The sequence below is a fragment of the Ascidia mentula genome, chromosome 5 (genome assembly GCF_947561715.1).
Source record: "Ascidia mentula chromosome 5, kaAscMent1.1, whole genome shotgun sequence".
In the NCBI taxonomy this organism is placed as follows: Eukaryota; Metazoa; Chordata; class Ascidiacea; order Phlebobranchia; family Ascidiidae; genus Ascidia; species Ascidia mentula.
Window position 1 is genome coordinate 19,262,857 of NC_138570.1, and position 24,588 is coordinate 19,287,444.

A 24,588-nucleotide genomic window follows, 5' to 3' on the forward strand; every position below is an offset into this window, starting at 1 on the left:
ATATAAGGCAATAACATTACAGATTTCAACAAGAAAGTACAAACAATGAAATGTGAGGCTACACTTGGTGCATTTTGTTGAATGACTCCCACGTCTCACAAGTCCTATTATATGACTTATTCCCCACAGGTGGCAGCACTACCATGTCCACTTCACTTACTGGAAATGAAAATGCACTGACATGAATATGTGATTCTTGTTCCAACATCATGCTTTCAACGGCATCGGCTTTGGATGTGACTGGGCATTGGTCATTTGCTAGGGAGTGTTTCATGTTGACTGTGTCATCATGCTCAGTTGGTTTTCTACTGATAATGCGCATTTCACTTTGGGAGAAACCTTCTGAAGACAAGCTAATCTCTATTGGCATTGTTGAACTTTCATTTGAATTCAACGAAGGGTTCATGAAAATGAAGTTATTCTTTTTTTTCATTTGCGCTTCATCTGACTTTGTTGCTTGTCGCTGTGTCTGAACCATTTGTGTAGGACTTGTAAAGCCAGAATCTGTAGCAACACTTATTTCAATAGGCATAACTGAGCTGCTGCTGTCCAAGTTTAAGGATGCAAATGAGTGCTGAGATTCCAAACTTTGATTTCCAGGATTTAATATTTTGTTTTCATAAGTCATGTTATCCTCTTGTGTTGATAACTGATTACTCCCAGAAAAACTGCCACAGTCATCTTTGACTGGTGTTTCCTGTGCATTGGACCAGTCAGGATGCATTTTAACATAGCTGCACATTTCTTGGATTGATTTTTGCAAAGATGCACCAAATTTATAAACTTCTGGATCATCATAACTGTCAATAAATATGTTTTTTTGAGATTCATGCTTTTCAGGTTGTAATGATGCAGGTCCCTGCAGCCAGCGATAGAGGTTTTCAAATTCCCTCATAATTCTAAAAGTGCAGAAGGAGTGTTCTTGGAAACCTTGTGGTATGTCCTCCTCTGAACAATAATCAAAGTAAGTGAAGTAATATCTCTGTATGTTGTGTGGAAGAATATCACTTTTTATGGGTTTCACAACTGGACAAAATAGATCAGACTGATTGACGTCTGAAGAGTTTCCAGCTTCCCATCTGCGTTTTGCTGCTGGTGACCAAACAACAATGATTTTGTCAGCTTTGTTTATTGCATTTTCCATCCATGTTACGGAGTCCTCGTATACTTTTTCCTGTTCCCAAAGTTCAAACAGGACTTGAAAGCCAAGGTCACACTTTAAAAAGGAAGCAAATTGTAAGATAACTTCCTTATGCTTTGGATGGTCTTCGACAAACACAATGTAAACTGTCATACTTGATGGGTTCAAAAGCACACCAGCTGACTTCACAATTTCACCAATATGTCTTCTAATAATGCAGTGAGAGGGAAGCCAGTTATATTTCCATGAAATAAGAATTAATATTAACACAAAAAGAGCAAAGAAAATTCCAAGGGAAATCAACAATGCAAGAAGATCAAACGTTTTCAACGTGTTTTGTTTTTTTGTTTGCTCATCTGAGGTACTGACCTCGGATGGTACTGATAAGTTCGACAGATTGTTTTGATTATCATTGCAATCTACTTTTTGTATCTTTACAATCAGGGACCTAATTTCTGGGAGAACCAGCTCAGCTGTCAGTGGAAGTGCATTGGGAAGTTGGTAATAGTAGTAAGAGTCGCTGGAGCTCAAATACTTTGACTCCACTAGTGTGGGACCATTTTGAATGAGAAGCTCTGCCTTCCTAACTTGGCCGTCGGAATGTGGGATGTGATACACAAAGTGGTAAGTAGCATTTTTACAGCCTGCAACCCTTAAGCTTAGGCTACAATCCTTGGTGGGCTTTGTGTTTTGGAAGAAGGCATCCCCGCATGGTGGAACATCATACTCCATGATCAGATGAATTGAAGTAAGTTTAGAATTGTTCTTCTGCATTGGATAACTTATTACAGCAATCATATAATGATCACCAAACTTTATGCTTTCATTGGGTGTGTTTCCATAGCAATCAGAGATGATAAACGGATGAAGATCTTCCAAATTCTGTCCTTCAGAAAAACAGTAAAACTTCCGTCGCATCATTTTCATTTCAACAACATTTCTTCCCCTCTTGTAGATTTCCACTTCGAATGCTTGAAAAGAATGTAGCACATTTGTTGGCAGACTCCAAGAGAAGCTGAAGGAAATTTGAGAGTATCTGCTATCTTTAGGTTCAAATACATGTCCAGTTATTGCTACTTTCTTAGGTTTAGAGGCCGGATCTAGAGTTTCATTGATATTGGAGCATTTGGTGGATTGAGTGAAACATGAAACACTTCCTTTATCAGAACTTGCTAAACACTGATTGCCATTTGGACAAGCTTGCTTGGCTTTTGCCACAATCCAGGTTATTACAAAACAGATATATAACACATAATTTACAAATACTTTTGCCATGTTTCTTGACCATTTTTTCTGAAAAATTAATGTAGGAAATTAATCACAAAGCAAGAAATCAGAGTAAACATATTAACTTATATTATTACATTTTTTAAACAGTGACACACAGGACAACTAACATCATTTTGACCATATTTACTGCAGAAGTAATGATGTACATAAATTTGCATGCAAATTTCCATCGACATACATAAGGCTGCGTTTTTTCATGTAACAATGATCAACACCGCAAATATTGTAACTAAACACTGTCTGCTTTTTCTTGTATGGGTGAGAAATAAGTTGATGAGAATTATCAGCTTTAACACTCCACGTTATTAAGATACTTTATCTATCGGTTATTCGTATACTAGAGTACACAGAAAATCGATTAGCGTACTGTCTGTCTTCTATGGACTGTCTGCTCCATTTCTTAATCCTCGAACCTTCCCCCAGCTAGACTCGAGTCCAAGAACACAAAACAAAGACTTATCGAAAGTTTCGAAACTGACGCTTTCCTGGGAAATACCCCAATTAATTATGATGTCATTTTACGGTTGACTGCTTCCAATATTTTGTGAAATATAAAAACCGGATTGGGAAGGAAAGATTATTTTTCTCATTAAATTCGGCAAAATTTGTTGAGTCGACTGAGAGCCTAATAATGCAATGGAAACCGAGTAAGTTTCGACGCACAGTCTTCACTAAATGAAACTGTAAGCTATGTGTTGCCAAGGTTAATTTGGATTGCGCGTGCTGTTAATGAGTAAGACAACATTGCCGTGCACTTGATTGGTCAGAAAGATTCTCCCCTGATTGGTTGTTAGATCCACAATCAAAGTGCAAAATTTTAACAAATGTATTTTGGCACGTTCATATGTTGCTGGGGCAAGACTGGTAAGCCAGGATTGTGGCGAATTACACGGTTACAAGCTTAATTACACCACACAAATGAAAAACTAATTCGTTATTTCTATACAAACATATTGATTTATTGGCTATGTAGATTCTCGCCGCCATTAATTTGTTTACCGGTGCTATGAGCTTAGTTACGTAATAATGCGTGCCTTTGTTGGTCAGTACAGTGCCATTGTTTTGATGTGATGGCGGGCTTTCTTTTCGTTAGTTAGTTGTTGTGTTTGGTTGTGTTACATGTGCTCTGATTAACCTGCTGCTTTTGTAGATTCTTTGTGATTAAGGCGGTTAAACATAGTTAATGTTGATTGAATTTGTAAGAAGAAGTTAATAAGGCTTGCTTTACGCCACAGTTCGGTGAGTTTTGTTGTTTAGCTGTGTGGCGCTGTTTTGTTGGTAAGTCATGTTGGATTTGTGTTGCAGAAAACCGCGTTATTTTTCGTAATGCGCGTATTTCGACTCTGGAATAAACTGTACGTGGCACTGGCAGTTTAGCAAGCGCTGCCCGAGTGTGCGGCGTAACAGGCTAAAATAGGTACACTATAGGGCTTGTGGCTCCCTGAAAACAAAATTCAGCCGAAACCATAAACATGCGGAGCATTTGTTTTATCACTTTCGCATGACAACACCTATGTACTGTTTGCCATACTTGCATTCAAACTCGTGAAAAATATCACCACCGAAGATTATGAATCGATAACACATAGCCTACTGTAACATCTGATTTCACTATTGCGCCATTTTCAGTTCCTTGGTGGAGCTTGGTTGCAAAGAGTGTGACGTAATAATAGCATTTGAAAGTAAATATGTGGCCTATTCTTTTTTACAAGTTGTGTAGTTCGTTAGTAGCAGCAGTTTTCCTGCAGTTTTGAGATAAATGAAGTTATGATCTGTTCAGCTTCAGTGTGTTGGTGAACTGCGTTTCATTTCTTTGGCTGTGCTGCACATTTTAGGCAATTTTGTTAGGAATCTATTTGAGTACTTTGTCACTGCAGAACGAAAACGGAATTTAAATACACGAAATAAACACAAAGAATAATGTCAAGTTTTCCTGCATCACCACGTGTTAACTGGATTATGTTGTTATGCTATTAACTATTGATGTTTCTACATAATATGTAGCATTGCCAGTTTTCCAAAGTTTATTTGTGCTGAAACCGTACTTCAGCACCTGTCTTTCAAACTAAGACCAACATCGCAACATGACAATGACCGGTAAAGGCAACCTCGTGAATGTTTCCAGCCACTAAATTAAAAGATGGGAGCGGACAAACTTGAACCATATCAAATTCCAACGCAAACTTTATGCCACTGTTATGCACAAAGGCATATTTGTGACAGATGTCAAGAATTTAAGCACATTTTTATCGCGATAATGTGCACGTTTCAGGCCGCAGTATGTTGACGGATCTGATCAATGACATTTCACATACGAATGCAAGCAAAGACAAGCGTGCAAGGTGAGGGGTTGTGAGTTGCTCGTTACGCAATGCTGCATCCACCAAAAACGAGTCATCGGAGTCCCAAACAAATGTTTCAGAAAAAAACTGTGTATTGCGTAATGAATTCGCCAAAACTTCATAGTGATATAGGTTACTGCTAACAAGAAGAGGGTAAGAACGTTTGCGTTATTGGACACAGACTTCGGCGTGACGTTGTGCGATTGGAAATTTATGAAACTGTTTGCGAACTCCGCCAGATGACGCTAAAGACTGTAAATTGTAAGACTCTCAGGTGCTCAGCATGAAAGGTGAGCCTTTAAAGTTGCCTTTTCCAAAGTGTTTGCGGTTGACAATATGCCAATTTTCTCAATGTCATTTCCGCGGCCAACTCAACTAAACGATTATACTTGTATCAGAAACCTTTCCGCAACCTTTGCTGATCATTGATCTTCACAGCCCTGCCAGTACGAATAACGGTAAATCAATGCAACCCATTACGTTTTATTAAACCTTTGTGCTTGGCTCGTTCGATGGGTGCCAACACGACCAAAGGTGTTTTCGTTAAACCTCACATAAGTGGTTATAACTATCTTCCATCAAATGTAAATGTAATGTGTAAGGTTGACTTTCAAGATGACAGATGTTACGCGATGTCAGGTACACAAAGCAGTATATATCATACATATACCAGAATTGTGTAAGCTGCATACAGATGGCTACTGTTTTAGTGCAGCTGGTGTGACTATCAGACGACTTTGCCGACCAAACGGCCAAGCAAAGACTTTCACTTTGTGGAAAGGCCATTTGGTCAGATAAATGTAATAAATAACGTAAACACGTGGGCATAAAATACAAGTTTGTTGTAGGGAAGGATTAAGGAGGGGGCGATTGCACCCCCAAAATATCTCAAAACACAAAAACCTGGGGCAATCGCGGACTAAGGGGTTGTCTTATAATTGATTGTCGTTCATCACTGCGCAAGCGTGCTTTTTGTCTGCGTCCAAACTCGCCATTATTACGTCACAGTGAGCGGTAGATATTTTATTTTGCAGCTTACTTGACACAACCTCAACGTTTTCATCAATCGCTGCAACAAACTATCTGTGGATGACGGTTTAAAAAAACAATGTTAATTCTGACCAAGTTTCTTTGGCAGCGTGTTGTGACTGTACAGTACACAAGTATTTTTAGTTGTGAGTAATATCTTGTCTTTCGCTTGCAACGATCGTTATGGTGTTCATTACATGCCTCTGGTCAAGGCACAGCAAGAGACACAAATAGTTTCATGGCTAAGTGACATCGAAGTTACCCAAATGCAACAAAAAACATAACCCATAATTTTATTATTTAGTTTAGTGTATGGGTTAATTTTGGTACAGACTGCAGAAAGAACCAGTCAGTATAGTTTTGTAAACTGACTTTTTCGACATCTCTAAATTCCTTTTATGTAAATCCCGTTTGTACTATAGTATACCAACTCTGCACAAATCCACCACACCGGGGCGTCTACTTGCACAGGTAAATGTGGGAAAAGGTCGCTTAAAATGTCCACATGTTAGTTTTCTAAAGCGGAGGTAATGTTTTATAAAGCACGCACTACCAACGTTGTTACCACATGCTTTTTTACTGCTAAAGTTTTCCAACATGTAAGAAATGAATAGATTTCCTTGTCCACATGCGTCTTAGTGGAAGTGCATGGCTTCTATTCTAGAATATTAATGTTTTTTTCTACAAAGCTATAAGGAAACGCTGGCTTTAGTTAATTATTCGGTTGGCAATGGGTATTTGTCATGTCATGTTTTCTCTTAATCTTGCCAGGAATGCGAGGAAGTTGCTGTTCATTGTGTTTCGAACAGGAAAATTAGTGATTTATGTTGCGTATCAGGTTGCAGCATTCTCAATGCAGAACAATCGGTCTTGAAATGCCGCAATTCAAAACGAACTCTAACAAGTAAAGAGTTTATTCACATACATAGGATGGGTTAACTGGATCTACAATGAACTTTAACTTACATATTTGCAACAAATGTGTCTGCAATAAACAAGTTGCAACTTTAACATGTTCAAAAAAACGTAGGATTGATTAGTAATGCTCAGTGGCAGTGTTGGGTAAAAAGAAATGCCGCACATGTTCAAAGCACACAAAAAGGAACATACAAAAGAATGATCTGAAACAAGGCACAATGAATTTGTGTGTAACAAAGAAATCTGTACAAAGTTAGCCCCAAAGTATACAGAGCATGTTTGTTTTACGATGAAAATGATACAATGAAATTATTGACAATATTAACACTTAAAACTGTAAAAAATGGCTATTTGGGTTAACAGTACATGAGATAAAATATTGCAACATTCACTCTATAATCTCATTCAAATGTGTGTGTCAGAAACATACAAGGCAATAACATTACAGATTTCAACGAGAAAGTACAAACAATGAAATGTGAGGCTACACTTGGTGCATTTTGTTGAATGACTCCCACGTCTCACAAGTCCTATTATATGACTTATTCCCCACAGGTGGCAGCACTACAGTATCCATGTCCACTTCACTTACTGGAAATGAAAATGCACTGACATGAATATGTGATTCTTGTTCCAACATCATGCTTTCAACGGCATCGGCTTTGGATGTGACTGGGCATTGGTCATTTGCTAGGGAGTGTTTCATGTTGACTGTGTCATCATGCTCAGTTGGTTTTCTACTGATAATGCGCATTTCACTTTGGGGGAAACCTTCTGAAGACAAGCTAATCTCTATTGGCATTGTTGAACTTTCATTTGAATTCAATGAAGGGTTCATGAAAATCAAGTCATTCTTTTTTTTCATTTGCGCTTCATGTGACTTTGTTACTTGTCGCTGTGTCTGAACCATTTGTGTAGGACTTGTAAAGCCAGAATCTGTAGCAACACTTATTTCAATAGGCATAACTGAGCTGCTGCTGTCCAAGTTTAAGGATGCAAATGAGTGTTGAGATTCCACACTTTGATTTCCAGGATTTAATATTTTGTTTTCATAAGTCCTGTTACCCTCATGTGTTGATAACTGATTACTCCCAGAAACACTGCCACAGTCATCTTTGACTGGTGTTTCCTGTGCATTGGACCACTCGGGATGCATTTTAACATAGCTGCACATTTCTTGGATTGATTTTTGCAAAGATGCACCAAATTTATAAACTTCTGGATCATCATAACTGTCAATAAATATGTTTTTTTGAGATTCAAGCTTTTCAGGTTGTAATGGTGCAGGTCCCTGCAGCCCACGATAGAGGTTTTCAAATTCTCTCATAATTCCAAAAGTGCAGAAGGAATGTTCTTGGAAAACTTGTGGTATGTCCTCTTCTGAACAATAATCAAAGTAAGTGAAGTAATATCTCTGTATGTTGTGTGGGAAAATATCACTTTTTATGGGTTTCAAAACTGGACAAAATAGATCAGACTGATTGATGTCTGAAGAGTTTCCAGCTTCCCATCTGCGTTTTGCTGCTGGTGACCAAACAACAATGATTTTGTCAGCTTTGTTTATTGCATTTTCCATCCATGTTACTGAGTCCTCGTATACTTTTTCCTGTTCCCAAAGTTCAAACAGGACTTGAAAGCCAAGGTCACACTTTAAAAAGGAAGCAAATTGTAAGATAACTTCCTTATGCTTTGGATGGTCTTCGACAAACACAATGTAAACTGTCATACTTGATGGGTTCAAAAGCACACCAGCTGACTTAACAATTTCACCAATATGTCTTTTGAAAATGCAGTGAGTGGGAAGCCAGTTATATTTCCATGAAATAAGAATTAATATTAACACAAAAAGAGCAAAGAAAATTCCAAGGGAAATCAACAATGCAAGAAGATTAAATGTTTTCAACGTGTTTTGTTTTTTTGTTTGCTCATCTGAGGTACTGACCTCGGATGGTACTGATAAGTTCGACAGATTGTTTTGATTATCATTGCAATCTACTTTTTGTATCTTTACAATCAGGGACCTAATTTCAGGGAGAACCAGCTCAGCTGTCAGTGGAAGTGCATTGGGAAGTTGGTAATAGTAGTGAGAGTCGTTGGAGCTCAAATACTTTGACTCGATATGCGTAAAACCACTTTGAATGAGAAGCTCTGCCTTCCTAACTTGGCCGTCGGAATGTGGGATGTGATACACAAAATGGTAAGTAGCATTTTTACAAAAGTTTTCTGCAACCCTCAAGCTTAGGCTACAATCCTTGGTGGGCTTCGTGTTTTGGAAGAATGCATCTCCGCATGGTGGAACATCATACTCCATGATCAGATGAATTGAAGTAAGTTTAGAATTGTTCTTCTGCATTGGATAACTTATTACAGCAATCATATAATGGTCACCAAACTTTATGCTTTCATTGGGTGTGTTTCCATAGCAATCAGAGATGATGAACGGATGAAGATCTTCCAAATTTTGTCCTTCAGAAAAACAGTAAAACTTACGTCGCATCATTTTCATTTCAACAACATTTCGTCCCCTTTTGTAGATTTCCACTTCGAATGCTTGAAAAGAATGTAGCACATTTGTTGGCAGACTCCAAGAGAAGCTGAAGGAAATTTGAGAGTATCTGCTATCTTGAGGTTCAAATACATGCCCAGTTATTGCTACGTTCTTAGCTTTAGGGGCCGGATCTAGAGATTCGTTGATATTGGAGCATTTGGTGGATTGAGTGAAACATGAAACACTTCCTTTATCAGAACTCGCTAAACACTGATTACCATTTGGACAAGCTTGCTTGGCTTCTGCCACAATCCAGGTTATTACAAAACAGAAATATAACACATAATTTACAAATACTTTTGGCATGTTTCTTGACCATTTTTTCTGAAAAATTAATGTAGGAAATTAATCACAAACCAAGAAACTAAAGTAAAACACACAACATATTAACTTATAATATCACATTTTTGAAACAGTGACACACAGGACATAACCAACACCATTCTGACCATTTTTACTGCAGAAGTGATGATGTATATAGATTTGCATGCAAATTTCCATTGACATACAAATACACAAGGACGTTTTTTTACATGTAACAATGATCAACACCGCAAATATTGTAACTAAACACTGTCTGCGTTACTTTTACTTGTATGGGTGAGAAACAAGTTGATAAGAATTATCAGCTTTAACACTCCACGTTATTAACATACTTTATCTATCGGATATTCGTATACTAGAGTACACAGAAAATCGATTAGCGTACTGACTGTCTTCCGCAGTTAAACTGTCAGCTCCATTTCTTAATCCTCAACCCTGTCCCGACCCGACACTGCTAGACTCGAGTCCAAGAACACAAAGCAAAGACTTCTCGAAACTGACTCTTTCCTGGGAAATACCCAAATTAATTATGATGTCATTTTACGGTTGACTGCTTCCAATATTTTGTGAAACGCAAAAACCGGATTGGGAAGGAAAGATTATTTTTCTCATTTAATTCGGCAAAATTTGTTGAGTCGACTGAGAGCCTAATAATGCAATGGAAACCGAGTAAGTTTCGACTCACAGTCTTCACTAAATGAAACTATAAGCTATGTGTTGCCAAGGTTAATTTGGATTGCGCGTGCTGTTAATGAGTAAGACAACATTGCCGTGCACTTGATTGGTCAGAAAGATTCTCCCCTGATTGGTTGTTAGATCCACAATCAAAGTGCAAAATTTTAACAAATGTATCTTGGCACGTTTATACTGGCAAGCCAGAATTGTGACGAATTACACGGTTACAAGCTACACCAAACAACTGAAAAAATGATTCGTTATTTCTATGCCAACATCTGGATTTATTGGCTAAAATAGGTGCAATTTAGGGCTTGTGGCTCCCTGAAAACAAAATTTAGCCAAAAACGCACATCAATTGTATTATCTCTTTCGCATGATAACACCTATGTACTGATTGCCATACTTGCATTCAAATTAATGAAACATATCACCATCGAAGCTTATGAATCGATAACACATACTGTGACATCTGATTTCACTATTTGCGCCATTTTCAGTTCCTCGAAGGAGCTAGGTAACAAAGAGTTGTGTGACGTAATAATAGCAAATTTTTGTCAGTAAATATGTGGCCTTTTCTTTTTATAAGTTGTGTAGTTCATTAGTAGCAGCAGGTTTCTTACAGTTTTGAAACATATGAAGTTATAATCTTTTCAGCTTCAGTGTGTTGGTGAACTGCGTTTCATTTCTTTGACTGTGGTAAGCTGCACGTTTTACGCAATTTTGTGAGGGATCTATTTCAGTACTTTGCCACCACGTGTTTACTGGATTATGGCATTTTCACTTGTATATGTTGTTTTGCTATGGACAATTGATGTTTCTACATAATTTGTAGTATTGTCAGTTTTCCAAAGTATATTTGTGCTGAAACCGTACTTCAGCACCCGTCTTTCAATCAAATACCAACATCACAGCATGACCGGTAAAGGCAACCTCGTGAATGTTTCTAGCCACTAAATTGGAAGATTGGGACTCGTATCAGAAACCTTTGCTGCTCATTGATCTGCACAACCCGCAAGTACGTATACCGGTAAATCAATGCAACCCATCACGTTTAAACCTTTGTACTTGACTCGATGGGTGCCAACACAATCAAGGTGTTTCGATAAGCCTTACATAAGTGGTCATAACTGCCTTCCATCAAATGTAATTCTAATGTGTAAGGTTGACTTTCAAGATGACAGATGTTACGCGATGACAGGTACATAAGCATTATATTTAACATAAAAACCAGAATGTCGGCAGTATTTTATATTTCAGTAAACACATTTTGTATTTACCAAACAACTCATGGAGACTCTTAGTTCATGTTAAGTCGTCACGTGGAAGAGGATACTTTCGATATTACAGCAAAAGACGGCACGTTTTGAGTTTTAGGTGAAATGTTCAGGTTATTAAAGACAATAAACAGAGGCTGGATGAAATGATTGAATTTTGGCAGTAAAAAGAGCTCCATAGTTTTTAATTAATTTGTTGGCCCGCAAACCCATAATATTGTTCTGGCGTTAAAAGTACACGAACTACCCCAAGCGTTGGAAACATGTAACGTTTAGTGGAACAAAATATCAAAAAGTTATATGGCTGTTCAACACGAAATGTCGCGAAAAGTTTCTTAAGAGTAAGGAAATATCTAAAAGGGTCGAAAGAGTTTGAAAAGCCCTGATTTGGAACTTCCTTAACCATCCATCTTGATTGTAATACATAAACCCACAAAAATACCCAGAATGCCCCTGCATTAGCAACAGAAACTGTTAATTAAGACTCACCCATACGTCACAATCATACACCAATGGCCCCTTTTGTTACGTATTCGGGGGAAATAACGGCGCAGGACAAGTCCGGAAACAATAGTTACTGGATGGGTTTTTTTGGTCACTTGTGCTGGGCTTGGAAATGAGAACGTTTTTGAGCAATCACTAAATCAGTATTTATACAAACGTTTATTATCTCCACTTTGTTGAAAATATAAATGTTTAATACAATGGCATGAATCGATTCAGCTGGGCTGCAAAGCCTGTAAGCCTAATGATTATTGAGAGCAATACGTCTGACAGTTGACAGTTTCTAACTTGATTTCAAATTCAAGCATCTGTTGTGGAAAAAAAGTCCAGATAAAACTTGTTTATTAGTTGCCGCAAAACGTTTTACTTTTCTCAACAAGAGGAACATGCAATATTGAAACGAGATTACATGAATGATTATAATTTGTAAAAGTTACAGATAAACACGCCAGACATTCCGAGTACAGATTGTCCGTGTAAATGTTTTAAACTTTCCACAATCGCATTTGCAATCGCGGCTTGTGTTGCCAAAGGTTGACGAAGTTAATTATGTCGAACTTTTGTTGTCCTTCTCCAAGCAATCCTTCTTCTTGATCTTTATAATCTGGGTCCTGATTCGCGATGGTCCAATTAGCTCAGCTGTCAGCGGAAGTGCGTTGGGAAGTTGGTAATAATAGTGAGAGTCGCTGGAGCTCAAATACTTTGACTCGATATACGTCCAACCCTTTTGAATAAGAAGCTCTGCCCTCAGAACTTGGCCGTCGGAATGTGGGATGTGATACACAAAATGGTAAGTAGCATTTTTACAAAAGTATTCTGCAACCCTCAAGCTTAGGCTACAATCCTTGGTGGGCTTCGTGTTTTGGAAGAATGCATCTCCGCATGGTGGAACATCATACTCCATGAGCAGTTGAATTGAAGGGAGGTTAGGATTGTTCTTCTGCATTGGATAACTTATTACAGCAATCATGTAATGATCACCAGACTTTATGACTTCATTGGGTTTGTTTCCATAGCAATCAGAGATGATGAACGGATGAAGATCTTCCAGAGTCTGATTTTTCGGAAAGCAATAAAACTTTCGTCGCATGATTTGGAGGAAAACTTTATTTCGTCCCCTTTTGTAGATTTCAACTTCGAATGCTTGAAAAGATTTCAATTCATTTCCCGAGAGGCTCCATGAGAAGCTGAAGGAAATTTGAGAGTATCTGCTATCTTTAGGTTCAAATACATGCCCAGTTATTGCTACTTTCTTAGGTTTGGGGGCTGTTTCCAGAGATTCGTTGATGTTGGAGCATTTGTTGGATTGAGTGAAACATGAAACACTTCCTTTATGAGAACTCGCCAAACACTCATCACCATTTGGACAAGCTTGCTTGGATTTTGACACGGTCAGGGTTATCACAAGACAGAATAATAAGACAGTCTTCATATTTATTGCTAACAGAATATCCTTGTTTTTTTCGTCTGTAAAACAAAATCAACGTAAGACCCTGTCGAAATTTATCACTTACAACTACACGAATCATATAACGCTTTGTGTAAATGATCACCAAGGAATTCGGTTAATAACATGATCCTGTGATGTTTTTGGATGCACATTTCTTTCCTTTATTTACATACACACGTAGATCGAGTTCATCGTGCATCTTATGAGTTCCTGATGATGGTGTTGCCTCGATCCCAGAATGCCAGAAAGAAGGAAATTGTCATAAGTTATAACTTAAGAAGGATGTGAGTGCACAGAGAAAGTTTCCCAAGAAACCAAAACTCAACGTCTACGTCACACCCAACTAGGCACGCATGTCAACGTATATCGGGTAGAGCATGAGTTGCATTGGCCAATAATTCATGGATGAACAAACTTAGGACTCGCGCCATCGCTGCTAAAATTTATTAAATATTAAAAGAAAGAAAAAATATCCACTGCGCTCAATGCTAAATGTACGACTAATTTCGTTTCCTGGACATTGGAATAATTAGATTATAGTTGATGTATTTTACTGTTGCAAGATACATCGACTTTCCTAAATCGTTTTTACTTGCACACACCACCTGTCAAACCCTTGCTATATCTGGAAAAATATTTGCTTAAATTTACACTTTGTCACTTTCGATGTTTGGAGGTTGTTTATGGGGCCCCGAATGACGACGAAACAGTTTAAAATTTACCCTCGGCCAAAGCAAAGAACAAATGAGCACCGTGACGTACGACTATCAGCATTGGTGTATCCTGTTTTATAGAATACTAAATGTACATTAATTTCCATTACGTTCATCAATGTACATGCAGCAGAGCTCATACCTCAACACACCTCGGTTTTCTGCTGATAGTCGACGCGATCGGAACATGTGAAGTAGAAGAAACATTATTAAGACTTAAGATGGAGTTGGCAACTCACTAACAGTTTCCCTAAGACACCAAAACCTAGATAAGTGCCCCGCCCACCTCACACCCACGCACACCAATCATAGCAACTGTTTCAGAAAAAACCTTGAACAGTTTGGAACCACATCCAGCATTTGTGGTAAGAGTTAAGGTTAAGGTTTCAGGCCAACATGTCAAATACTTTGCTATAGTGTAATAATCGATTCCATAATCCTCCAAAGCAGGCAAAATAATAAAGAACGAGTCCTGTTACTCCCAACCGTCGGCTAATTTAAGACGCGGAACGATTAATGTCATTTAAACTGGAGTATTCCAAAGTGAGCTGCAGTCAGGGCCACTGTTACGACTTAATAGGTCTTATCCAGAGTAGTTATTTATTTACGACATCTGTAGAACGGATTCTGCTTATTCAGTTATTTGCAACCTTCAGAGAATAAGTGAGAAAATAAAACAATATTCAGAGTTTATGACCCGCCTACTTCACGCCCACCTATACCATCCAATCACAGCAACATGTTGGAAGAAAGCCCCTGAAATTGCTTCCTTGTTTAGCGCTTTGTATTACTTTGTCGCTGTATATCCTTAAACGTGTACAGGATAACAAACAACTTGGTGCCTGACTCCGTTTAAAAAAACTTACGAAAATTTTAGACGCGGTAAAACTTTAAATTAAACTGAGGAAATTTTTACGTTTCGCTTCGTCGTCCCATAAGCAAGTGCGGAAATTATTCTAAAAAAATAAATTGTCGTTTTCGCAAAATTAGTATTCCGGACAAGAATAATGGCCACAAGAAAAAAATAAAATATCCTTCACATGTTATTAACTTACATCCTTGCCATCTGATGAGAGACGACCGTGTCTTTGGATCATTCCCGCCGGAATCGTCAATTTAAAGGATTCGCTGGTGGTTGGTTTCGCTCTGATACGAAGCGGAAAATGCGTTCATTTTCGCACGAAACTTCTTTCTAATATGCAAAGAAATCTGTAATCACACTGGTTTCGATCCAAGTCCGTGAAAATCCCAAGAACTACTTTGTAGTGCATTGGTTTTTCTGCCATGTCTGATGACTAAGGCTTGTGAATAAATGAGCATATTAAACTGTGAAAACAGATGCGTTCCTCACCGAACGTGCGAGGATTTTTACAATGTAAAACGTTTATTGTTTATGAACATGGAATATTCCACGCACAAATGTCATTAATTTGCTGCAAAGTTAAATAAAACGGTAAATGTTGTGGTAACCGTGAAATAAATTTTCACTTTGACACAAACACGCTAGCACTTAAGTTTTACTTCCAAAAATTACCCAGTTTCAATGCATTTAATATACCAGGGTAGCTGATAGGAATGTTTTGACAAATATTAGGGAAGCACACATTATGGAAGCAGATATTTCGTTTAAAGTTTGCATGTGTGTTATACGGCCGCATCTCCACAGTTATAAAAGTCGAGGAATGTAAACGAATCAAAGTTTGTCGACAAACACAGTTAATCTGTAGCCAGAGGCCGGAAACTATTCGATGGCTTGTGTGGCTTCAGAGTGGGCTTCCAGTCATCGGATATGAAATATCATTCGTAACACACTTATCCCTTAAAGTAAAGCGTTTAATTTGGTGGCGAGTTTCAACTTGTACGAGATTTTACCAAAGTACAGCCCACATCGAAATATTTCATTACACAGGGGAGTGACATTCGTTCTTACAATTGTCTTTTGCTTTGAATTTTCGAACATATGAAAATTTGCAAACAAGATTAATCAACACGAGAAAAATCTAAAACCATCACATGATGTTAACTTGGATCGTTGACAGCTGCGAGATGACCGTGGTGTTTGGTATGGGAAAATACAGGGAAGCAAAAATCATTTAAACTGCCTTAATCTGCGAAAAATAATAGTTCTAATATGCAAATATATCAGGAATTTAAATATTAACATTAGTTTCGGTTCGATTCCACGGAAGTTCCAAGAACTAATGCATTGTTTTTTTGCTATGTCTGATGACAAAGCATGTGTATAAATGTCCCTACACGGCTATATGTATGCGGGCTCTTCGGAGAAAGTGAAATGATTTCTACGATAACTTTATTTTTTGTGTTTATGGAGTTTTTCTTTTCACAAATGTCATTGTTTTTGCAGCAAAATTGTAAACAAAGAGTCATTAGGACCAATCCGTTGTCCATCATAACCATTTCATTTTCAAGACCTGGTCTGTGTTTGCTGTGTTCTGTTAGGTTGTATCCATCCACCATCCACCATATGCTGTTGTTTAGGACAGAAGTCTGTTAATAGTCTCAAACATCGTGGTAACTTTAATGTGTGGTTCCAACTTTTCAATGATGACCAAAATATTTTCCCTTTATACCTAAATCCAAACAAGTCTATTATTTTGCTTTTTACAAATTAACCGAGCAAACATCTTTAATACACCTAATGTACCAAGTTACTTGGCAGGATCGTTTTGTGGGATTTTTTGGAGTTTCGTTTGCACAACGATTAACATCTCCTGGCATGTTTATATTACTAGGCGTATTAAAGGCAGCAGCCTAATATTTTTTCTGCATCTGCTTCCACCGCCAAATGACAATTTAATCTTTTGCTGAAATTGTCAGTAATAAAACAACAGCCAGTATTCACCGGTCGGATAGACTTAACAAATTACTGGTGCGCTGACTTGTTTGTCGTTTTCGAATCATCGCAGGTTTTACGAATCGTTATGCGTTCATTTCACGTCGGTTTAATTTGCATGTGCAAATTATGCAAATCAAGTTTCGTTGCCGCTAATTTTTTTTCATTTTTTTGCTCCGTTGCAAATACCGTGTCATGAATTTAAGAAGTTTTTCCAAAATAAAGTTTTAAGAGTGGTTTTTGTGCAACAATGCTTTGACAAAAATCGGTCGATAAATTTTCCCGACACATTGTTTCTGATCTGTTTGTTTTGCTTAGCGGAAAAAATGTGAATATTTTTACAATGTGATTAAGTCACATGTACTGTTGGCAGCTGATGGCACCGTAAAAATCGCTAAGCATTTTACGCACAAACGCATTGTGTCCTTGTCACTTCACCATCGCAACCTTCAATAAAAAAATATTGCTCTTTAACCAACTTTGTAATCAGTGCTTGAACAACATTCAGACAGCTATCGTGTTGGGTTTCAACGTCACGTGAGAAGCAAACTAGAGAATTGCCAAGAAGTGAAATCAGTCGCTCTTACAAGTTAAAGGAAATATTCCAACACTACGTTTCTTCCTTCCATAAATGGTCACAAAGGCAACAACGTACACATCGCCCTTTAAACACACACCCGCTAGCTAGTACCGTATGTTTGTACGACCACATCACCGTCAACAGTACTGTATGTGCGAAGAAAACTTTATCAATTTATAAGCTAAGGCCCAAACAAAGTCGATGGCGGTGCGTTGAGGCTTGCGAGGTTTGCGAGGCCATGGATTAAAAAATACAACAAATAATATAACGAACGGCCACTGACATGACAGTAATACCCAAAGACTATTGACTTGTTATATTTGTTATATTATGTACAATCCTTAACACAGCGCTGAAAGCCCACAAAAGCAACCCATACGTGGTAGCCATTAATGATCAACTTATGTTACGAGATTTTACCATCGTTCAGTTAACAGGGAACTGTTTCTTTGCATCCAACAGTAGCAGAGCAGTTTCCAATGAAGTGAATTCCAAAGCATAAACTTCAAACTAAATCATGATCAGCCAAAGCAAGGTAGGAGTTTTATGCAATATGAGCAAGGTCAATACAATTGAGGTCATCATGTACAATCGGTGATTTAACTCAAAAGTTGATTTCGTCGCAGATACGTGAGATTGATGCTGGTGAGATTATGTGCGACCCGAGGTCAGCTGTTGTCGGTGGTGGAAGTTTTGGAATGGTTTTGTTGGGTGAACACAAGTCACTCAACAAAGTTGCTGCGAAAATTCTGACTGCACAAGGCGGAGAAAAAGACATGCGACTTATTAAGAACACGTAAGTGAATAAGTGTTTGTGACCAGTAAAGTAGCCTGCATGTATTGACTGTAAATACGGGTAGTAATCCCTTTTAAGCTGGTCACATCCAGTTGGTTTACGTAATAAGTTGTAATGCATGGAGGATGGGATATGTGCTTTTAACCAATGTATAGTGTGTAGTTACAAGTTTACGGTCTTCACGCAATAAATCAGAAAGTAATATTGTTTGTAGCATCCTGAACGAATTTGGGAAACTTCAAACCGCCCAATGTGAAAACGTGGTCAGAACATATGGTTGGACAATGCTGTCCTGTAGCATGGGTTTGGTCACAGAATATTGTGCTGGCGGAAATCTACGACAACTACTCTTAGATCACAACCTCGGCATCAAAATTCCTCTACGTCTTCGGATGCTCAAAGAAACCATGGATGCAGTCGTTTTCTTCCACGAGTTTCCAGAGAAACCTCTGGTTCACGATGACCTGAAACTCGAAAATATCCTTGTAACCCACGATCTCCATGCAAAGGTTGCCGACTTTGGTAGCGCTCGTTTGGCTGCAGTAACTGGTTCGACCACCATTCGGGCTCCAGTCGAAGGCAAAAAAATCCAATTCACTGCCGAATATACGGCGCCAGAAAAGCTAGCAAATATCACAATGAAACCAAAGAAAGAACACGATGTTTATAGTACTGGAGTGATGACCCACATGTTCATCTTCCGTGAATCTCCCTACCCAGTAATGAACGCTCTGATTCTACAGAATGCTATCATCAACGGAACGAGACCCGACTGTGATGAGATTGAAGATTTGAAAGCAAGCTTGGGTGACGGTGACAGGGAAATCCTCACAACGATGGATGAAGAAATGAAGCGATGTTGGGATCAGGATCCGATGAAGAGACCTCCTATGAGAGAAGTTCGCGACCGATATCAACGCTTGTTAGACAAGCATAACCCAGCTGACATCTTGCAACACGTGGTAGATTCTGTGCGGCAAATGGATTTAAACGACCCTATCTCAACCAATCAGGGTCAACTCGTTCCGCTTCACCAGTTTTCTACGCTCACTGGAAAGTTTCATTCGTCGGAAGGTAAAAATGATTTTTGAAACATGTGATTAGTTGTCGATATGTGTTGTAAGCAATGCACTACATTTGCTTGAGTCCATTTGAGTTGATGTTGATTTTGTATGTTTGTGTTAGCCGGAAACCCTGAAAGAAGCAGTGACGTTAGTAGCGCATCACGTGACAACCAACAAGGTCAATCACAACACGATGTATCTAATGTAAAAATGTCATCCACTCAACAGCATGTAACTTCGTTGCCAAGACAACAAGGTACACGCTTTGCAGGAATTCCACTGATCTTCCTGTTGAGTCTGCAAGAGCAGCCTTGAATCTTGCTATAATTAATCTTTATTACCTTATGCAGTTAATTCAACTGTTCATTTCGATGGGCCTTGAAACCCCGACAATTTAAATTGCATTGTGTATTTGCAAATTGAATTGACATAGTGAGCAAAAAAATAGCTTAAGACCAGAATGTATTTTGGGTATGTTGGTTTACATTTGTTCTAACGTTTTAAGCAATATTGCCTAACCTGTGCTTTAGGATCAAAAAATTCCGTTGTGATAGCGCCATCATGCGGTTAATGTATTGTTGCTTTTATCACAGGTGACGTCACACATCTTACACTTGAGCAAGTATTTCAACAGCGAGGTGAGTGGTTCAGTTTTTATTTAAATTGAATTTTTTTCGACATTTTTCTTCCGTCCCAAAATCGTCGCAAACCAAGCAGTTTTTTGTCTGTAATCTCATAAAAAGGTCAAATACAACAGATTAAACCACGGCAACTTCAAAAATTGTTTAACCGTTATATTGATGGTAAGAGTAATTTCAACTGTGCTTAATACACACTTAAAGTTATACAATATGCAACAATGGACATAGCATGTCCGAAACGGGTGAACACTAATGTAAACTCGATTCGATTTCACCTCGTGTTTTGGCATGCGAGAACATGCATTGTTTCCCCAAATGTATTTGTTTTAAAGCAACGCGTGAATATTAGGATTTGTTGACAGTCGAATGTGATGACGTCATACAATATATTGTCATACCGAAACATTAATTTTGGATAGATTCCAAAACCAATCACTGCAAAATTAATAAAAGTTATTGTTTGTTTAGGTGAAACCAACGACAAAACTCAACTGGTGGAAAAGTATTGCAAGCAGCTGAAGGATGGAAAATATATTGAAGCAAATTTTACAAAGCAGCAACTCTCTCGGTTGATTGAAGCTGGAATTAAAACCACGGCTAAACATTTGCGGGCATTCGCAAACAAAAACAGAACTGAGAAGAGATTTCTTGAAGCTTTGTTGTTCTTCCAAATATCAACAGATTTCTATGCCAAGAATTCCAACCCCAAACTTGCAGCTAAAGGTTTCAAGGATGGTGCTTATGGATTAAGAGACACAAACATGGAAATGGTGGAAAGTGATGTTACATGCAAGCCCATTGTTGGTGAATACGTCATTTCTTTGATCAAGGACATTCGCCAACAAATAGAGAACTTAGCAAACGTTGATGACAAACTACGCACTGTGTGTGTGGCCGAATGTATTCATGCCGTCGAAGTGAGTCTTGGTTTAATCGACTTCTTGCAATTGATGGAAGAAACCATCAATGAAGGGTTGGAACTGATGAGGAGAAAGTTTGGAGCAGATGCAGTAAAGTACCAAGTATACGGACACCTCCTCAACAATCTTGGTGTTGTTTGCGTGAAAACATCACGGTTTCGTGACGCAATCAAATATAACCGAGAAGCTATCCAAGCTTACCGAATGGCCGAAGATATCAACACTGAAGAGAAAAGATTGAAAGTGATTAAAAACAGTGAAAACAATCTGGAAATAAACGAAGCAAAGTTGGACAAACAGTGACTTGCGATATTAAAACAAATTAATGTTTAGTATCCTACGAAATAACGTCTTCAACTTAGCTTGTGACGTCATAATGACCATTTATTTCGCTTGGGGTTATGATGGATCATTGAAAATGTGTAAGAATATTTTTCAGATTTTCTACAAACAACATTCAACCAATGCAACATTTGTAAACGGACGTAGAAATTTGTAGCACTGTCCAGTAACCGCGTGTTGTCGTATGTTGTCTTTTCGCAATCCATCGCCTCCCAGTACGATTCTACAGCAAAGTGCGATACTCCGTGAGGTGTGTGACCTTCACATGACCCCAGACTCCATGACCATTTGATTTTGTCAGCCTCCATGCTATTTTGAATTTTTGTATATAATTCATTTATGTTGTGGTCACTAGCGCCAAATAAAATCATTTGGTTTTAATATTTCAGTTCAATGTTGATCGCCAAACCATATTCTGTACCAATTGCTTCTTAACTTTGCACACTTGCGAAACGTTCAGTTTCAAAATAACCTTGCGACCCCGTGATTTCACAAAATCACCGTTAAATGTGGGTAAAATGTCAGTCAGAGAATTTAAATAAAGCAAAATCTGATTGCGAAAATACCATATATTGGCGGACTCGCAAACACAATTGATCTAGATCGGGGGAGATTTGAATTGCCTCCATTTTGTTTAAATGTTGCATTCTGCTGATGCGCTGATGAGACTTGTCAAAAGACTATCTGCTCTCAATTAATTAAAACTAATATAAATAGTGACAACGTTAACTACAGTTTTTGGATGTTTTTAGTTGGTTTTAGAAAGGATATAACAAGTCTTACCAATTAGGAGTAAACATCGGGTTTAAATGTTTTGATGAAACGTTTGTCCAGTGTAAGATCATCGGTTTTCTAAGTAAATAACTTTGTTTATTGACAAGACTTCCTATTAAAGCAAACCAACATTTCGGATTCAGTGCAGGCCGAATATTGTCTGTAGGTATTCGTATTTCGGATTGCAGGAAGATCTCTATCTTCCATTGGAAAAATAATTGCCAGAAGCAATCCAACATTTTAAGTCAATCAGTTTGTTACCAAGCAACATCAAACACCTGTCACGGTGATTATGTCGACTGAGAACAATATGGGAGCAACAACATGGACAATAAGGACGGGGTACGTAATAGCTAAACGAAGCGGGTAAACTTTTCACTCTATTAATGAGTCGCAGTTTATAATAATCACCATAAGCAAGCAATCGACGACAGGTTTTACAATAAAATGAACCGTTCCAAAAGCTTGTAGCGAACCTTAGCAGTAAGAAATGTTCACTTTTATATGTTTCACACGTTTTCCCACCCCAAATATTGATTGGCTCTGTACTACATTCTAGCGGTAAGTTCTCTTTCGTTGTTTTGTCGCTTGGAGGTGTTTGAGGTTTTTATTGCGGACAAACATGATTTCGTAATATGTTTCTGGTTGTTTTCCAAACTTCGATGATAGAGCTCTGACATGGAAATGGGAATTTATGACTTTTCTATTCTCCTTTGTTACACAACTGTTTGAATCGTTGTGTAAACTGGGTTAGTGGTTCCAAGCATGGACATTGTAATGTTTTGGCTTGCAAGTAAAAATTTACTAATATCCAGTTTTGAACAACTGCATACAAGGACCCATATTTAGGATGCGATTGTCACGTCAAGTGTTGCAACAACTCGAGTCATATCAAGTGAATCAAACACCCGAGTTCCAATGAGATTTCACAACGCCTATTGTAAATATTCCTCTTGCTGCTGATTTTATTGACATGATGTTAAAACGAGAAGTCTTTTCAGAATCAAGGAAGAAAAGGTTATTTGGGTCCCTCTGTATGGGATAAAGTCTTGTTTCCACAAAACAACCAGGATTCAAGCAAAAATAGCAATCCATTTAAATTATTTTTGTGGCCGATAAATTTAGGCGCAACAAAAATCCCACTCGATTGACGCTTGTGGTTCACAATTAACAGTTTTGTGGCTTTGGTTTACGACGCAGTTTTGCGACGCCTAACAATAAACTTTACGTCAGGTATTGTTAAAAGACTTTCACTTTTCGAACATTAAAAATAAAAGCAAAGTTATTTTGACACGGGCCTGCACTGTTGGTTGGGCATTGCTTGGCCGTAGTGTTTCCACCTTGTTTGCTCCGTAAGGTTGCACCTAGTTTGGTGCCCAACGGATGACGGTGATTGTATAGTCACCACAAAGTGAAAGTCTTTGCTTGGCCGTTTGGTCAGCAAAGTCGTTTGAAAGTCACACAAGCAGCACTGAGACCTTTTAGGTTGAAAGAGTGGGCATCTGTCTACAGCTTACACAATTTAAAATATATTTGGTCACAAGAATTAAATGCACAAAACATGTTTACTGCTATTTTTGTTCAAGGCATGTGGTCAAATACCCATGATTGTACATGTGTGTGTTTTCTGAATCGCGGGTGCTATAGTTTTCAGTGCATACAGAATTTGATGCTAGTGAACAGGGATTCCTAATTTAGAGTATCAAAGGTTATTCCTCATGGTGAATGGGACAAATTCTGAGTGAGTTTTTTATCCATTTGAAATGTGGAAAGTTCAAAACCAATACAACATTACAACACATTCTCACATTATTGGATAAAGACTGATAAAATTAATTTCAAGCCGGCCAGCGCTGCATGGATTAAATCGTCTTCTAACACTTCAGCAAGTTTGATATTTTCCATTTACAATTAAGCAAACAAACAGCTTTTATGCATTAAATGTGCCGAGTTATCTCAAATGGTCGTTTTGTCACTTTCAGGAAATCCTCGTATTGTTAACATGTAGATTTGCATTCCCTGGCATATTTATTGCATATTCGAGCAAAAAATCATTTTTGTCACAAAATCGCTTTGAAACGAACTTCAGAATTACCATGAAGTGAAATTAGCCGCGATTGCAAGTAAATGAGCTTCTATCACGAAAACAACCTTGAGGAAATAGAGAAACATTACGTTTCTTCGTTTGTGTAAATGGTTATGAAAGAAACACAATAAAAACGAAACTAAGTTTGTTGAGAAGCTGTACAGCTTAAAGGCCCGAACAAAGTTGATGGTTTGTTTGTATTCTGGGTGGGCTGAGGCATGAAATATAAAATACGCAGAACAAAATGTCACACACGCATATCTGAAGTTCCGTTTCATTGCCAGCGACTTGTTATTGATATTTGCATATGTGTGTTTTCG

At 38.1% G+C, this 24,588-nt stretch overlaps 1 protein-coding gene across 1 annotated transcript; it reads right to left on the minus strand.

The window, feature by feature from the left end:
• Positions 1 to 6,730: 6,730 nt before the first annotated feature.
• LOC145902595 (uncharacterized) lies at positions 6,731 to 9,587 on the minus strand. Its single transcript, XM_082990628.1, has 2 exons — positions 7,009 to 9,587; positions 6,731 to 6,757 (listed from the first exon to the last, which is right to left on the minus strand). The coding sequence occupies exon 1, from the start codon at positions 9,572 to 9,574 to the stop codon at positions 7,205 to 7,207; it is 2,370 nt and encodes a 789-aa protein (XP_082846754.1). The 5' UTR covers positions 9,575 to 9,587; the 3' UTR covers positions 6,731 to 6,757; positions 7,009 to 7,204.
• Positions 9,588 to 24,588: the final 15,001 nt, after the last annotated feature.

Bases quoted from the DNA above. Each gene is read 5' to 3' on its own strand.
- LOC145902595 (XM_082990628.1), bottom strand. From the start codon at position 9,574: ATGCCAAAAGTATTTGTAAATTATGTGTTATATTTCTGTTTTGTAATA.